The sequence below is a fragment of the Rhamphochromis longiceps genome, linkage group LG6 (assembly GCF_057381845.1).
Source record: "Rhamphochromis longiceps isolate RC_006_pf linkage group LG6, R_longiceps_female_GT1.1, whole genome shotgun sequence".
Lineage (NCBI taxonomy): Eukaryota > Metazoa > Chordata > Actinopteri > Cichliformes > Cichlidae > Rhamphochromis > Rhamphochromis longiceps.
In genome coordinates, this window is record NC_140562.1 from 23,192,047 (window position 1) to 23,211,049 (window position 19,003).

General features: G+C 41.5%; 1 protein-coding gene across 1 annotated transcript; it reads right to left on the reverse strand.

Annotated features, from left to right (window-relative positions):
• Positions 1-926: 926 nt before the first annotated feature.
• Positions 927-17,465, reverse strand: smox (spermine oxidase). Its single transcript, XM_085409780.1, has 7 exons — positions 17,326-17,465; positions 10,150-10,384; positions 8,063-8,289; positions 5,643-5,816; positions 3,746-4,466; positions 2,254-2,414; positions 927-1,469 (listed from the first exon to the last, which is right to left on the reverse strand). The coding sequence occupies exons 2-7, from the start codon at positions 10,355-10,357 to the stop codon at positions 1,317-1,319; spliced, it is 1,644 nt and encodes a 547-aa protein (XP_085265906.1). The 5' UTR covers positions 10,358-10,384; positions 17,326-17,465; the 3' UTR covers positions 927-1,316.
• Positions 17,466-19,003: the final 1,538 nt, after the last annotated feature.

Below are 19,003 nucleotides of genomic sequence, written 5' to 3' on the forward strand. Positions count from 1 at the left end.
AAAGCTTCCCATATTCAGTGTTGGAAAAGCCACTTACTCTTTCCCCTAATGAAAAATAGCCTAAATGTTAAAAAACTTTTTTTTAAATGAAAAATTTAGTCATTTTAGCTCTCCTGATGTGATGAAACTTTTGTTGCTGACACATCCCATTTCTCAGTCTTTTAATATCCAATTTTGGTCAGCATGTGTGAATCGGTCTTCTGCTGCTTGTGGTGCATCTTGAGATGCTCTGCTGCATACCTCAGTTCTAACCAGTAGTTATTTGAGTTAATATTACCCCCCACTTAACATTAAAGCAGTCTGGCCATTCTCCTCTTACATTAATAAGGCACTTTTCCTCAGAACTGCCTCTCACTGGACATTTTCTTTTTCAGAGCATTCTTTGTAATACTTTAAAACATTTTTTTAAGTAGTTCCCTTAAATTTTTGAGTAAAATTCTAGCTGCTCATCAGTTTCTAAAATACTCAGACCTGCCTATTTGGCACCAACAATCGCGACAGATTCAGACCTACCATGCCTGAATCATGCAGTTGCTGTCATGCGATTAGCTGGTTAGATTTGTGTGTTAACAAGCGGTGAGGGTTTGTAGTTAAAGAGGGCTTGTTTTCATACGACCACCTGACTCTGGAAAATGATGATTGGTGGGGCGTAAACACAGAATTTAAAACCTGTTTTCATTTGTTGTTAATTGAAACCTTCCCTGGTCTTTTCCGTCTCTGATTAAGAGGATTGACAGTGTTGTCCAACAGAAGTGGAGGCTGGGCTGAGGCCTGTTCTAACACCATCTGTCACTTTGGAGCCTTTTTCCTCTTCTTTCCACGTGCACCACTTTGTGCTCCCTCTCACTCAAAATAATGAGAACATCTGCACATCCACTGGTGTGTTTAATAAATTTAATGAATCAAGAAAACAAAACAAAACCGTATTAAATGATGATAAAACTTTTATTTTGTTAAAACCTTCGATTTTTTTTGTTTAGTATTTTCATTATTTTCGAAATAACATAGCATTACGTACAGAAGGCACTTACAAAAACAAGTTAAATTACAGATGCTGTTATTATAAACATTAAATTACTGATTAAAAAAAGAATGATAAAGAAATGAAATGACAGCACCATTGGCAACTTCTGAACAGTACATCTCAAATAAAAATTTAGCATGATTCAAATCTACAGTACAATAGAAACAAAAGTCATTTGTTACAGGTGTAATAATGCCCGAGCTATGCTTTTAAGTATAACTTAATCATCAGGATGAAAAGCTTCAACTCAACAGGTTTGTATTTTTTTCACTAGTCAGAGGTTCATTTATTTTTATATATTAGGCTTCGTGGTTTCCGCGCTGTTCAAGTCCTGGTAAATCTCCATCAGGCGAGTGGCCTCTCTCTGCCCTGATAGCAAAGCACCATGGGTAGTGGAATAGTATTTTCTGTGGGTGGCCTCTCCAGCAAACAGGACCTGTAAGGGCTGAGCAAAGAGGGGAGGAGAGGAAACCAGAGAGGGAACAAAAATGAGATTCAATCACGATCCATCAATGTCATCATGTTGGTTTTTTCTGTTTCTCCTGAGGCACTCGCTCCTATTTCACTCCCTTGTTAGTGCTCCACATGTAGGAGGCTACAGAAACTTTCCTGAGGGCTCGGGATTTCACTTTGCCAGGGTTGTACACTTCAGCAGAAGGGGGTCATGCCGTTCCTTCAGCAGTGTCAAGTGAACACACGGATCCTCCACCCCCACACTCCTAGCCCCTTCTCCCTTTCACCCAGAATGCATCGAGTTTCATGGTCTAGACTTTTGGCCTGCAATCAGCACTTCGGACCCTCCTGACACCAGCTGTATTCGCTCTGCACCAGCTGGGCTCTGACATGTATGTGATGACGCGGCCACACTGGGCACATGATCTCTGAGTGTGGCCGAAGGTTGTAAACAAACCATGAGGGCAAAAACACTGCCATCCCAAACGTCTACACTCAGAACAGTTCAGCTTCTAAGTAAAAAATATAAGATTTCAAACTATAAAATAATCAGTAAAACATTTTCTAGAAAGGGAACTGTGGAAATAATTATAAAGAAAAAGTGTAAAGTCAACATACAGTATATGGATAAAAGTGGTAAAATGGTCAATAGACTGGCACTTACATGGCACTGTTCTACTCAAAGAGTTTGTGTAGTGCATTAAAAAAAAAAGGATGTCTACTAATCAATAAATGACAACTAAATATCTAGCAACTGTAATGTAAGCAGTTCTTACTGGAGCCTTGGTGCTATTGGCATAAGGTAGTGGCATGGCCAGCTTTTCACAGTCCGCACCACTGGATCCGACTCTGGTGAAGGAGTAGGAGCCTCGGATGTACGGGTTGCTGCCCCATGAGGAGCGCAGGATGCGCCGGGGCTTTGGAATGTCGGGGTTCCCTGGAGATGGACGAAAGGGTGGAAAGACAAAGGAGTCAGCTGAGATAAAAAGACAATGACAGTCAGCAAGTCGACAATAGCTGCTCTTATTATCCGTCTCAGCTCTCACTGTGGCAGATCCAACATGTTTAGGAGCTACCATGTCAGTGGGTTAGGATGCTAAGATTTAAAAACCATCCCTAAAACAACAAAAGCAGAGAACGATAACTGATGGTTGACATTTCATGAGCCACCATCATCATCAGGTGTGAAAGAAAGAAATGTCTGTACAACAATTTCAAAGCAACTCCAAGTTGTTGAGATGTTTTTCAGATACCTCTAAAATGGTAAAATTATATGAAAGACCAGCAGCTAACCTGGACTAGCTTTTACACTTGGATGTTTAATCTGCCAACACAAATCAACTTGTGACTGTGTGCGAGCAGAGAGGCACCAGTGAGTGATGCAATTAAGCAAACAGCTGAAGGGATTAAACCACGCTGACCTAAATGAGGAGTGACTGTATGTGTTTGGCTTCTCTGTGCAAATTACAGTCCACTGACCTTATCATGAAGTGACAGTAAGTGTCTCTGTGACCTACTTCTGAGGTAGAATATAATCCGAGACCTTTCCTCTCTGCACTTCTTACCTTATGCAAGTTGCCAAACAGTAGTGCGTGTTACATTTTAGCTTCCAGTCACTTTGAAGCAGTTAGTCAGCCTTCTGTTTTTTCCCCCAGTTGCGCAAGATGTGACGTGCATCATGTAACTGGTAGCAGCAAGTACTGGATTGTTTGTGTATGTATAAAAGAAGGGATGGTTAAAAATCCCAGTGACAATAAATGACTCTCTGCCTTGTGCAACATCAGCTCTCTGAGCGGTGACACGAGACTGGTAAGCTGCTGTTCACCGAACACAAAGAAGGCACCAGAGTCATTCAGCGGTATTATCTCTCAGCCTTTCTTTGCAGAAAAAAAAAAGGTGCTTACATCACAGCTGAAAGGTGACATCATTTCCTTTCTATGAAGTACAATGACCCAACCTTAATCATAGTACAAATGAGTCACTGAACTCACAGCCTCAGACTGAACCGTGTTAGTTTTAGATGACTGATTCTTAGTGAAGGCTTCACTAGAATTAAAGAAGGAGGTTACAGCTGAATTTGCCTGGTTTATTAAATCCACAGAAGTGAAGATTATAAAAGTAGAGATCTCTTATTTGTCCTCAATAGTTCTTTGTTAGTTAAACTAGATCCTATTTTAAATGCAGTTTTAAAAAGTCATAAGAATAGCATATCTTGTTATGAGCGTAAAACTGTCCAAGCTCTATACATCTGCGTCTACATGCCCTCACCTGTAAAGCGCCTCAGCAGCTCAGTGCAGGTCTCGGCCACCGTTTCGTCATCGCAGCGCTCCATGTACAGCGCCTCCTGCCCACAGATCCAGCCGCTCAGCATGTAGCCGTAGCGCTCAGGTGGATAGAGGACATCAAAGCTACAGATTTTTTTGTACCACAGCTCCTCGGGGTAGGCCAGCTGCTCCAGTTGGGCCTCGTCCTCCCACACAAATTGGATGCTGTTACACTCGGGGCTCCAGAAGGGCTCCTCAAACTCCAAGAATATCTTGTCGGTGGTGCTGATGCCCAACTTCTCGATGGCGAGGACCTTGTCCTCGGGAAGAGAGGGCGAGAACATGGCTTCGTGGTTTTGCTTCAGCACGCCCAGAGAGGTCGTCACGATCACGTGGTCGGCCATGATCCACTCCTCATCCTCGCACTCCACGCTGACAGGGTGACCCCGCATCACAGGCTGGCTGCTGTGGTTGTTTTCATTGTGGTTGTCGTCGCTGCTCTTAGTGATCACCTCCTGATGCTGGGCTGAGTAGTTCCAGTGGATGCAGCGCACCGGCTTGCGAAGGCAGATGGTGTGGGAGGGGATGTCCTGGGCCAGGAGCTCCATGATCTTCATAAAACCTTCAGGGATGACATAATGTGCCCCGGGGATCTCCGTCCACTCACCAAACTCACTCAGGGACACCTCGTCCATACTGGGAGAACTGCTTTCACAACTTTCCACCTGAAACATGATGCAACATCAACATAGAGGATCGGGTGTCACTAAAGTAGCAATGCTAACATTCAAAATCAAACCTCTGCAGCCATTAAAGTATTTACTGCGTGTCAGCAAGACATCTCTGCAGCTACTGCACTCAACAAATCAGCATGAATTAACTAGTTTAAACATACTGGGAATACACAGGGTTTAGAGGACAGCTACACCTGCTTCTGGCTCATTAGCTGGTGAACCAGTATGGCAGCAGTTACCTAATGTTTGCCATTTGCTTCCCTGCTGCGTTTCTCCACATGCACTCACTTTATATTCACTTTGAAATATAAAGTTATACAGGCTATAACTTCAGTTCTATGAGGATGTACCTAGGCCACTAATGAGCTAGGTTAGCATAGCTTTGCTTGTACTACTTGCAGGGTTGATAGAAAATTAATGTTTTCAACAACTATGTGAGGCGACAGTCAATCAAGATCTATTTGTCTATCTAGTTGTGGTCAAGTAAATCTCCCTAGGGGACACATGACACACTGGGACTGTTATGCCATGTTATTGACTTCATCCCTTTATGAGCTAATTGGCGACAGAAGAGGATGGTAACAAAAGAGGAAGATGGAGGCAGAGGATCTGCTACTGCGATGCGACCGTTAATGGCAGCAGGTTAAAGTAACAGTCCCAGATTCTCATGTAGTCTCTAGGAAAATGAATCGCTCAGCCCAATTAAAACAATCCAGGGTGATCACTAAGCAGTATCCTGAGAGGTGGACTATGCAGGCTCACATTAAACTGGAAAATGTGATCATTGCTGTGACTTGTCACCCCAATTTAACTGATTAAAGTGAATTACAGGCAGCTAGCCCATGCTAAATGCTAACCACAGCAATGTTAGCCTACTTTATGAATGAAAGATTAGGGTTGCTATGGCAATCATACCAGACAGATGCCCCATTCCCATGTAAATGACGTATGTTAGCAAGATTGTTTTTATTTATCTGCAAGTTGTACTTACGCCGCTCACTGTGCCTTTTTTTTTTTAAATTTATAATATTTATTTGTCCATTGATAGCTACATGGATTATAGGCAGCGATAAGGAAACAAACCAAAGCTTCGGGGTTCATGAGTATCAGTTATTTTCTAGGACTCCAAATTTACAAATGTTTGTCTTCAAACGAAACAACGCACACCTTGAGGTACTGCTGTAGCATGGACAGTTTGACTTTCTTGGTGCTGTCAGAGTCATCAGGATCCAACATGATCTTCTTGCGGACCACGTCTCGTGTAAAAACGCCAACGCTGTTCTGGCTCTCAGCACAGACGGGTTTCCCGTTCTTGAAGAACTCCTGAGTCAGCTCGTACACCTAAACGAGAGCAAAAGGCAAGGAACGATGTAAAGAAAGCAGGGCATTGTGAAATGAGGAACTAAAAGAAACCAGTTTATTTCAGTCCAGGCCAGATTTCTGTACTTGCAGGACTAAACACTGGCATCATGGCGAAACACTACAGACAGAACAAGTTACAACACATTACAGGCCGGTAAAAAGCAGAACAAAGACAGCGGTAAAGGACACTATGAAGAAATGCTGGTGTGCTGACAAAATGTGCTTCCACAATGTTGATTATGAACCATTTCCTAGAAAGAACAGCCAGTAAGGACCACATCAGTTATGCATCAACATGTATTGAGTCAAAACATAACAGCGCAAAGCTGTTGTCTCGACTTCCAGTTAATGAATCCCTGACTTTCCGAATGCAGCCCATGTACTGGAGTTTAGACATTTCAGGTTGAATGTTACGCTTGGGCCTAAGTACAAATGGTTCCAACTGACTTCCTGACTCTACCTCACCTTCCCAACCCCCAAATTCCCCTTGTGCCTGATGGTTTCTTGCTTGATTGCATGTGTGTTGGTCATTTTCTTAGCTCTGATCTCTCTCCCAGCTCTGTTTTAAATCAGCATGTGCACAATGCTGAGCTATTTGCTGACTGTTACAAACTACTTTTCGTTTCGCTCAAGGAATAATCACTGAACCACACCCGTTTTCACACCTTGGCTCATGTGATTAGGTAGAGGATCATCAGGGGGTCCCTTTTGTCCCTCTTTTTTTTTTTTGGGGGGGGGGATACTCCCACAGGGTTTAAAGGTAGAAAAGCCAAATGGCTGCTCTCTGGGACTCTAAGTTTAAATCTGGGACTCTCCACCATTTGACCCTAGAACTAAAGAAGCTTCTCGGATGAGAGGTGAAACATCTTCAAGCAACCTAAAGAAGTCCAGACGCTTTTCTTTCCAAGCTCCTTAAATCACTGAAGTTATTTTTGTTTTCATTGCTTGTGACATTTTTCTTTTTTGCTGGCTGCAGGTGCTGTGAGTGTAAACTGACAGGAGCACTGATCTGAATTTGGCTTTTATTAAATTCTGATTTTTGACATTTCATAGTGATTTTCTAGTGAAAAATGAAGGTTGATTTAACTTGATATACAATAAAAAAAAAACCTTTTAGATTGCTGCATAAATATATTACAAGTGAATGAATAAGACCTAACAGCTAATAGAGAGAGAATAATTAAACTATACCACATAAATATTAAACATATTCAACTTTATTCATTAAGGAAACAACTCAATATTACACATGTGAAAGGGACAGTAACCAATGCTGAACCTCAAGGAGAAACCCAGCACAGGGCATAAGAAGCAACCTTCATATGACACGGACCATAATCATTAAGGGTGACAGAGTGTTCACCCCTGTCCACATCACTCCTCAGCCTGGGCTGGATGATATCACAGTACACCGTGTGGTAAAAGGGAAGTGATCCTGTGCAACTTTGCGGGCCGCAAAGTTGCACAGGATCACTTCCCTTTCAAAGTCAAACCAATTTTTTATACGCATCACAAATACCAAGAGAGCTTGTGCAATCAAATGTGCATCAAAGCATGCACTATATTCACAAGAGCTGGAAAACTGGAGTGATTTGAACAGCATAGACTCATTTCACTGTAAGAGGACAATTCACCACAAATCTTCAGGTTTTAAAATAATGTAAAGCTCTTTTTTCTGCTCATATCTGCGAAGCTGTAAAATTCAGATTCGTCACTGCACAGATGCTGAAAAGAAAAATGTGTGTGTGCTGCTATACCTTCTCTCTGTAAGTGCTTTTCCAGATGTGACCTACTTAAACAACAACTTACACAACAGTAAAAAAAAAAGAAAAAGAAAATGTAATGAGCGTGAGAAGACTTGCTACAGTAAAATCACCTTGCTCACTACAATAATTTATTGAAGCTGTTCCAGCCTGTTTTTCCATGTCTGCACAAATGCGTTGCTCTTGTGCATCACTTAATCCACATTCTTATTAATCCAGCCTAACATATTCTGGATTTAAAATCATGGATTACAGCTAGAACAAAGTGAGCCTGCACAGTGAGTTTTTTCAATGGTTACTGCTGACCTTATATAATCTGGCTACTGCCGACAATATGTGGCAAAATTTCACTTGCATATTGAGTTGTTATGCAGGTTGAACATCCAGCATCTCTGTTCGTGCACACTTCCATTTTTGCATGCTGATGTGTGCATCCAATTGTGCGCAAATGTGTCCCCTCACCTCATTGTACAGGTCACTGAACTCTTCCACCAGGTCCTTGGGGATCCTCTTCCCGACATTGGTCTGGTAGTGAGCCACACCGTTCTTGGTGTACAGGCTGATGCGTCCCACACTCCTCTCCCCATCTGTGGTGTGTTCAAGCAGCCCGTTGTCCTCCGCCAGGTGGTATACTGGGTTCCCATTGGCACCATGGATCCAGGTAGCGCCAAGCTCCAAAGTTGCTTTTCCTGTAGTACAGAAAAATCAATAGAGATTAATTTAAAGAACACAGGGTCTCCTAAGTGCCCCTGAGTGATGCAGTATATACGGTCTTCTTGGCTCAAGCACAATCACTCTGGAGTTTTGGGTAATTATAGAGTTCAAAAGTAGGTCAATGCAATTAAAATACCAAAGCTAAAGCCCCAGTGGAATACCATGAATTTTCTTTTCTGAGGATAATAGCATCAAACCCACTGTATGCGTTCACTTTTTGATAAAACGACAGAAGTAACCACACGCACTCAAGCACACAAACACAGCACCTAACATATAGACTTACGTGTAACCGAATGCGTGCATGTTTTTTACATGTGGCTCCTTTTATGCGCACAGAGCCAGGCTCTTTTTATTAACCGCTCGTTTGTTCTTGCCAGTTAGAAGAATTCATCATGGTGGAAATCAGTGGAAGGCTAAATTTTTCTTGCCTAAGACTCACAGTTCAGTTGATTTTGTAAGATAATCACAACAACGTCACTAAAATATGTAGAAATGCATTTGAGGAAGTGCGGTTTTTGGCATATTCAGGAAATCCTGATTGTGCGACTGTATGACTGATTAACAGCACAGTTTAACTGAAACTAACCAATCAAAGTTAAAAACTGACCATATGTCAAATATTGTCTTCTTGGGAAAACCTCAGCAGATTTTAAACTGTTACCTGGAAATTTTTTTTACCTAAATAGGGCAAAATTATTAACTTAGTTTTTCTGGCATAAAATTCAAAACCTTTTCTGTACAGTTATTGGGTTCATAAGGGGCCTTATGCAGGTCTGTATGTTTAAAATAAGATCAATAAGACGCTGCTAAGACGAACATGGCTAGGTCAGTTTACCTAATTAGCACATTTTGTTTAACAGTGAAGTGAAGTGGCTTCCTAAAGCTAGTAGCTAGCTACCTACAGAAACCATTTTGCAAGTTTTTGTGTTTTATTCATTCATCAAATTTTTTTTAAGCTTTTGGGCTTCATCCATAAAGATGGACGTAGCTTCCAGGTATGACAGGTGAAGTCAGTGCTGAAGTGCCTTATGGCATTTACACGGTCATCAGGCAAGGACCTTTGAGCAAACAGCCGCGTAACTACAGGGGCTGTTTGGCTATTGGCTCAGTTACTAGCTTCAGATTACATATAATAAAACATTTTGTAAATTATTTTCATTCTAAATGCCTTCTTGGGTCAGGACTGTGTGCATTTAGTGAACAATAAGACGGCAGCAGCGAAAATGCTCAGCTCACCATAACAGGACTTCATTTACGTGTGAGTGACGAGATGGTGGCTACGCCCAACTATTTTATTCACCGTTTATGTGAAGTTAAGCTAGATGCCCTCATATTTTAGCTAACAGATAAAACTGAAATCCATTTAAAAGTGCAACATGTAGCAATTTTCATATATTAAAACAGTTTGTAATGATCTGTTAGCTAATGCTAATTTAGTTGCTCATGCTGATAAACAGCCAGCTTTCTAATGTTGTCTTGAGTGGATAAAGTTGATTCAATCACACTCTCGGGGCTGATAAATTGCTGTTTTCCAATATCTTTAACAGCCAACTTAGACTCTTAATCACACTCGTGTGGGTAATGTGACTTCTTATTAACCAAACAAAATCAAAACAGAGAAGCTTTCCAAACGACTTAACCAGTGACCTCGTCCATGATCCATTCAAATGATTGCCAGTAAGCACAATGGTTTTCTAGAGACTTTGCCCCATCGTATAATATAACTTGACATAGAACTTCATGATTTAATCAACTGGAGATCTCCATTCTACCCGTTAACCCAATTAGTGTGTGATGCTAATTTTTGGGTTAAGACAGAAAAATCCTCCCACCGTGCTGAACGCTCTGAACTCTCCCGCCGATGTGGTCCGATGCCTCTAGGACAGAGACATCAGTGAAGCCGTTTTTCAGTAGGATCTTAGTTGCGGCCAGGCCAGCCAAGCCAGCTCCAATCACTACTATTCGAGGCTGCCGATGAATACGTAGGCCGCTACTAAGAGGATCATCAGTGCTGTCTGAGGAAATTTCACAACTTTGCATGCCGTCCAAACTCCTCTGCAATGAAGGCTGGGGACAGAGCAAAGAACAAGAACCAAGTTACAAATGATGACACTGACAGGAGGGTGACAAATACACATGTAAAACTCAGAAACTCCACATTATGTAGTTTTGCTATGTATAGGAAAGGTTAGGGAAACTACTGAGAGTGCATTTTTTACTTGACACTGGAACCTTTAGAGCAAAACTACCCAAGAGGACAATAAAGTCTAAAGCTATTTAACTCAAATTTGCTATGTACATGTAAAACAAGTGTAACAGCAACACAACATGTGTATATCTGTGCGTGCGTGTGTTTGTAAAGTGCCAATTTGCTCAGAGGTTCTACATCAAGAAAGATCAGCTTTAAGTCTGTCAAACTCTTAGCTTCCAAAACCCTGTTTTTAGAGCCTGCGGCGACTATCCATGTGATGATTTCAGTTTGAGGACTTTTCGAAACCCAAAACATTTACAGGTGTTCCCTGCACATCTGTGCTGTTGGCTGCCTGACAAACGTATTGCCTGGGCATGACTTCACCACCCTCAGGACGATGACAGAAAAAAGTGGCAGGGTTTGTTAAAGGCAGTTACCTTGGAGAGGAATTGATGATAAATATTAAAAAAAAAAGACATATAAAAAGAATGGAATTTAAATTCTCTCTCACCAGTTTCACCTACAGAATAACAAGAATAACAAGGACGTGGTGAAAATAAGATAATAAAATGATCTTGTTCAGCGAATGTAGCATACACAAGACGATGATTTATTCACACTACCCAACCAAACCAGAACTTTTTGACCAGTAGACCTCAAACCAGAGTCAAATCTGGGCCTCTTTGGTGCTCTGCTTGTTGGTCTAAGTATGTTCTTGTTTTAACACAAAAATAAAGCCACACACAACCTATTTTACAACTGGTAAGTCCTGCTTATTGGCATTCCTGTGAATATAACCAACATTTACAGCTGTGTTTATACCTGTGATTAACTTAATGCCATGCGGCTAATGTTCTGCCTTCCCATAGTGTGTCTGTTTATTATTAAGCACAAGGCCAAATTAGAAGCGATGAGACAACCCTGTTATTTCCATCAGAGAATAGACTATACAAAGGCACAAAAGCAAACCCTTGCTCATTTCTTGCCAGAGTCCCTCTAATTTAACTGAAACTGCTCAGAGACACCGTGACTGTGAAGACATAACACACAGACGACCTTGTTGTTCAGCCACACAAGGCTGTTCGCTATCGATGTATGGACAGCTGTGGATGAGTGTGGGAAACAGCACGGAGGACATTCCTGAACGTCACTACAAACTAACACTGTAGTTCCTTATGGGAGATATATCGGTCAAAAGTTATCACCATTATATGATAACGTTTAGGTCTGTTTTCCTACTCCTGACTTGTACAAGCATCAGCATAATGTCTTCCGAGGTAACCCATATCCTGCCTGCCCCCCCCCCCCCCCCACACACACACACACACACACACACAAAACTCCCTGCTTTGTTACCACAGCAACACCGGAGAGAGTTCAGTACATAATATACTGTTTAGAAAATAGACAGAGTTTCGTTTAGCTTGAGGCCACCCAGCTGAAAGACGTACACGCACTCTGCAGACCGCAAAAAGACATAACTGTGACACACAATAGGCCTCTGCACAGATATTAAACTTTGACTTGATTTTGGAGGGTTTTTTGGAGGAACTGTGTTGTAAGAAAGTTGTGAGCAGTGATAGTTCAGTTGCAAGATCAGCTGATCAAAGAACAAAAAGGCTGTCAGAGAGGAAACCACAAGCTTTGACAGAACATCTGTACGAGAAACGCTCGTATCCGACGGCTGAAACAGATGTGCGTTAAACCCTCAAATCTGCCCGTCAGTACATGACATGTGGCCTGACTTCATGATCCTCCTCGTGAATACAGGTCAGACTTCCTGGATTTGTAGAACAGGGGCTTCTTCCAATATTTACTATGTTTGAGGGGTTCTTTTTTCAGCAATGTTTCAAATCACGGAGCAACACTGTGAATAAAATAATTTTCTTCTTATTTTCCTCTCCCCCGTGGATGATGTTTATTTGTTTTGCTGGAATTTACAGATTTAGACTATAAACTGTATATAAAGACGGATGCAGCTGCCACGACATCACCCACTGACACCGTCCTGCCTAGAAGCTGAGCTTTTGCCCGCTGCTATCTGGGGTTTTTTTTTTTTTTTTTTGAAAATGGGTGTGATTGGCATAGCAAACTGAGATACACCCCACAATCTTATGACAGCGACTTCTAAATCACAAGATAAGCTCGCCATAACGCTTATGCTTCTTTATTGTCCTTTGAGATGCTGGAGACCATAAAGCAATTAGAAAAGTACAGGGTGTATCAAAAAGAAACATCTGATTTCAAAGTGCTTTAATTCTGCAGTCGTTCACTGGTAACAATCGAAATACGTACTGTTAGAAAAACAGGATTTGGGATTTTCACGCGTTTTGAAATCAGATGATTGTCACACTCACAATTCCCAATCTGACGAGTGCAGGTTCGAGGCACATTTACATTGGTTTTACTTTTCAGACCAAGAAGCTATGTCTATCTTTTCTATACACTCTGTAAACTGGAACAATATTGTGTATCCATTAGGGCTGCCACGATTTGTCGACTAGTCACGATTACGTCGACTATCAAAATCGTCGACGACTGATTTAATAGTCGACGCATCGTTTGAAGCTTTGTAAGATCGCAAAAGACGCAGGAATAATAGCAGGATTTAAGAGTGTAATAACGGACTGAAACAGAAGATGGCAGCACAGCATGTACAAGGATGCCAGCTGCCGTTAAACCCCGAAGAAGAAGAAGCAGCTGTGTCCCAGAATTCATAGCGCGGCCCAGCTTAGTTTCCAACAATGGCGGTAGCTAGTTAGTTTTAATATTACTCTTATTATTCTTTCTGGGTCACAAAATAAACGTTTAACATATTTTCAGGCGAGAATGTAGCTGTGTAAACCTCAAATATCGGCTCAGTTTATCAGGACACCACATATTTTCAAAAGCGCTCCGACGTTTTCGGAGACGTCTGTTACCCACTAGCTCGATAGCTAGCCGGGGGCTAGGTCACTAGCGCCGTGAGAACACCGGACTCCCGGCAAATTGTTTTCAAACCCACCGCCGTCTTTCGCGACTCAGGTTAAATATATATGAGTCACTTAGATAAATTAAAAATGTTGTTGTTTGGCTTTTTTTTTTTTAGTATTTTATTTGTTCCTGAGTAAATCGGTTTGGCTGAGATTAAAGTTATAGTTTTTACACAGCTGAATAAACTCAAGCAGACAGCTGATCATCAGAAGTGTGAGATGCTGGAGAATATACTCCGGTGTCCTGTTATATTTTAGATAGCAAGGAGTTTATTAAACTTTACCGAAACAATCTGCAAATTTCATTAAAATTGAATAAACTATCATCTTGTCTTTATTTTTAGTTAGCACCTTAAAAGCTTAAAGCTGTAAGCTAATGATAGTTATATAAGAGCAGATGCTGCTGGTGCAATAAGCTGTAGTTTTACGTCCAGTGGATGATGATCTGATTAGTCGACTAATCGCATAAATAATCGGTGACTAGTCGACTATCAAAATAATCGTTTGTGGCAGCCCTAGTATCCATGGACACATAATCTATTGATTTTCTCAAACTGTATTATTACTAACATATAAGAATATTAAGCGGTTAATCCATGCACAACGCTCGACTGACTCCATTCTCCATTAGCACTTGTGAACAAGCTACCAATTAAAACACTGAATCGCATCTTTGTAAGTATTAAATGAGTTTCAGTTTTGCCTTTTTCTCTGAAACTAATCCCAGCCATGAATGCTTTGAGCTGAGAAATGTTCCATTTACTCTCTGCACACAGAAACAACAACAACAACAAGAAAACAGTTTTAACAATGACACCAATCATCAGTTACATTCCCAGAATCTAAAATTGAAATATGAATTCAGCATCAACATGAATGGACTCATTCACAGGCTTTAAAAGAGCTTGGTGTTAGTCTGCTCTATGTATTTCTGGAACAATAATATATTCATGAAGGACTCAAAAATGTTTTTTTTTTGGTTTTTTCGGTTTTTTAAAACCCAGTCGGGAACTACCATGTCTCTTTGCTCTGCTGCTTCAAAGGCAGTTTGTTTAAGAATGTGGTGTACAAATGCGTTTTTGTGGCATTATGTGATTTTGATTTTTTTTAAATTCTGCAGCTGTTAAGTTTGAACATCACACAGGAAACTGATTTGTGGCAGAAAACAAAACACAATGACAACAACAGAAAAGAGAAAAGGATGCTGGTGAGCTATTAGTTGGGTACCTTTTTGTTTATATCCTTCAGCCCATTGCCTCTGATCATATGTATGTATGTGCAAAACCTTTTAAGCTAAATTCTTTATTTCACATGATGCAAATGTGTATGATGTTAAACTAGTTTCTACGGATGAATTACGCAAGCGTTTCCTCAGACACAGTCCACAGAAAACACAAGTAACTACGTGAATCATCTCCAGCAACCAATAAAGACCCACCTTCATGTGTGACTTGTACTTACTGTTTACATTATGATAAATGCCTCAGCTTCTCTGACCACCACTTTGGAGGAGACGCACATTAACACGCTGACCTTGTGTCAGCACTTTCCAATGTTGTATATGACAACATTGTGACAGTCCCAGTTGTTAATTTTTCAGAAATGCTTTCTATCTACCCTCTATATTCCAGAACTGGGACTTTACAGGCTTTGTCTCCCCCCTCCCCACTTCTCCACACACTCGGACTAAGACACTCAGACGTGGGGGAACTTGTGCCTAAAACAAGATCCCAAACCAGGTTTAGGCCATGTTGGAAATCATGTAAGGTTCATTTTCTTCTTTGTGCTGAAATGTAAGTGCAACATACCCATCTAGAATAACTCTGATGAAATCTGGCTTGACCTACAAAAGAAATCCTATTTCACTGTTAAAATTCACCTGAACGGATGATGATCTAATTGATGGAAAGCATTTAATCTCTCACACACACACACACACACACACACACACACACACACACACACACACACACACACACACACACACACACACACACACACACACACACACACACACACACACACACACTGAACTGACAGATTGCGCATCACTCCGTGGTAGCATGTAATTCTATGGCTGGGTAATACACTCGCCACATGTCACCGCACCAGGCTTTACACCACTAGAGCAGATTAATGTGTGGCTTGGCCTTGGGTAGATAGACGGCTGAGGGTGGGGTGGAGTGAGGAGAATAGACGGGGAGGGGAGGGGGTAGGGCTACCATTGACCTAGAAATAGCAATCTACAGTACAGTGTGCGTGCTGGTGGACTTGTCAAGTTGCAGGGCGAGTCTTGGGCTGGAATGTCTTAAATCACTGAGTCTGAGCACATTCGTGGCTCTCATCTTTACTGCTTTCCTCTCCGCTTTAATTGTGAACACAGCCCTTTCCAGCTGTGTCCACACTCACATCTGCATTTCCTCTTTTGGTCCCATGCGAGTAGTAGCATGGAAATGGACATTTCTAAATCCTTACATGAAAAAAGATGGGGGAAGAAAAATGCAGGGTAGTCGGGCGGGGGGTGTTGCCAAAGGCCAGACATTCCACACTTCTCTCCCATCTCTACATTTCCCAAGCTGGGAGGAAGGACCGGAGGCACCCCGCTCACAAAGACATAAACACTCCACCGACGTGCCCCTTTATACACCACACTGTTCTTCTCCAAATGCAGATAAAGGGGAGAGCCGTGCCCTAAGATGCTGCTGCATCCAATAATTAATGAAATCAATTAGAGATGCACAAAGAGGGTATACAAATGACCACTGATAGAGTCAAAGCATAAAATTCACAAATCAGAAAACATGTAAAGCGAGAAAACCAATTAAAGGTATTTTAAGCTATATTTGTAGGAAATCACGACAGAGGTTAACAACAGGTTTTGTTTTTGGGGTTGTCGAGCTGTAAAAATCCCCTTGATTTACATATAACATTTTTACCTGCAAGGACAACTTTATTTATTAAATCATTTTCATGGATTCATTCATAATTTATTATTTTTTTTTTTAAAAAAAAGAAGGGGAGTACGAGAAAGTGAGAAGCTGATAAAATAGAACTCATCAATAAGTAAATGATTAAGAATAAAATTAATTAGGTCTAGAAAAAAATCCGATAAACTGAAGATAACGAGTTCAAAGATCATTAGAAAAGCAGCAGAGCAGAGAGAAGGTAAAAAATCTGTGGAAATCAGACTGTTTGATTCCCTGGTGGATATCCTGCTTGGATCAGCTGGAGTACAAGCCTCCCCCTGCCACGTATAGCTCAGCTGTGATGCCAAAGTGGCAGCAGTTTGAAACAAAGCAAACTCCGTTACTGCGTTACTTTAACTAATTATCTATGAAAGACAACACGTGATGGTGAGAACAACAACAAACATACAACACCTGAAGGCACCTCAAAGCGGACATTTAGCGAGAAGCAAAAACCCACCTTATTCCAGCCTGAGCACTTTGTCCCGACACACACACACACACACACACACACACACACACACACACACACACACACACACACACACACACACACACACACACACACACACACACACAGAGAGAGAAAGACCTGCGATACATCAACTAACATCTGATGTGCTCGTCCACCGGCGAGCTTAAACACAGGCAGCAGTGCCCGTTCATATTTTCTCAACACAAACAAGTGGGTCACGTTTTGTGTGTACGGTTGCCTTCAGGACCCCCTGAGCTGTCACAGTGTTTCCACAGATAACAGAGCCTCTTTCCACCCCCTTACGTTAACAATTAAAATCACGGCGGTCCTCTTTACCGTCCCGCTGCTGAATAATAACTTGTCAAATATGTCAGTTTTTTCCCTTTAGTAGAAGAGCTGGTTACCTGACTCTCTTGGTCTTTAGCTGTAAAACCTCAGAGCGCTCCGTTTTCCTTTGTGCCGTTTTTTCCTCAGACCGGCTGCGCTTTGTATTTATGCCTGGAAACCAGAAGGAGCCAGTTTTTCCGTGGCGCTGCCTCCTCATTAATAATGCAGCAGGAGCGATGACGACAGACCTGCCCCCCGCTCCGCCTGTGCCCATAGAGCTGTGGGCTGTACAGACAGCACACACATGCTCATCTATTCAGACAGACATTCGGGTAACGTTGCGTTCCGCGTCATTTTACTTGGTTCATGTGTGTTATTTTTGACCGTGTAGTAGTCGTCTTTTTTACTAAGACCTCCGTAAATCACGTTGTGATTGGTTTCTTGTCTTAAAGAGAGCTATATAAATAGATTTTACTTACATGCATCTGATGGATAGTGTATGATTTCAATCATCAGGATCTGCACAGCCCTGTTATAATGGAAGTTTTTTTGTGATGTAAAAAAAGACACCAATATCTATCTATACTGTCAGGATATGACTGTGTTCAAAATAAACAATCAGATTCAAATTCATGTTAAATAGTAGTCAGAACACACCTGCCACCAGTGTGGCTGATTAAAGTCAAAGATCAGCTGTCCTGAGACTTTTCTGACTTTACTTGGTTGCATCTTACAAAGAGCTTACAAAGCATTGCTGAAAGATATGGTATCAGTCAGGAGAAGGGTGCAAATGATATTCTAAGGCATTAGATACGGTATACTGTGTGAGATAGTGAAGACAGTCGTCTAAAAGTGGAGAAAATATGGTGTAACAGTGAAAATAATCATTAAAACATGAACAGTTTGCCCCAGAGTCACATAATCAGACCTGGGCTTTGCACGGCCCCTGGGTCACATCCAGCCCTTTGGTTATTGTACCCTAGACACCTTAGTTACTCATATTTGTATGTGGGTTAACAAATGAGTTTGAGATTATGGAGTTGGCACCAATGCACTCACTGAAAGGTTCCTGGAGATAACTGCATGCTTGAACAGACAGGGACAAATGGGTAGATGTTACAACCGATGGCTATCCAAATCTGACAGAGAAAATTTGAGCCAAAATTGGTTTTGGTGTTCTACACCAGGATTTGTTGCATTTTGCTGTTGATGAAATTTTGTCATAAACATATGAGTTAACTTCATGGGGGTCAGAGCACCAAGTCACAGTGTGTTGGACTTTGGAGGGGCATGAGACTGAACACAGTGACATAGGCCACCACACAGCTACCATAACAGTGGTATTTATCCACATGTGTCTGATCAATTGTCTGTCTCGCGTCAGCTGTGTTACATGTGATTTCTTTCGCCACGTGTCTGATGACCTGTGTTACATGTGATTTTTTTTTTATCTAACTCTTTTAAATGTTGGCTGAACTGCAATTTTAAAAAAGTTATTCGTAAAGAGGGAAGTCTTACATAAAGGATGCTGAATGACCTTCAGCACAACAATCCAAAGCATGCTTTCAAATCATGAAAAGAATGGCGTCACCAGAACAAGGCTAACACCAAGACCTGGATCCAGTAGAAATATCTGTGAGGCTGTGAGAAGAGGGCTGTGCACAGGAGATGCCCTCACAGTCTGACAGATCTGGAGCGCTTTTAACACGGGAGAGTGGGCAAGTGTGGCTAAATGAAGACAGTCTGAATGCTCTA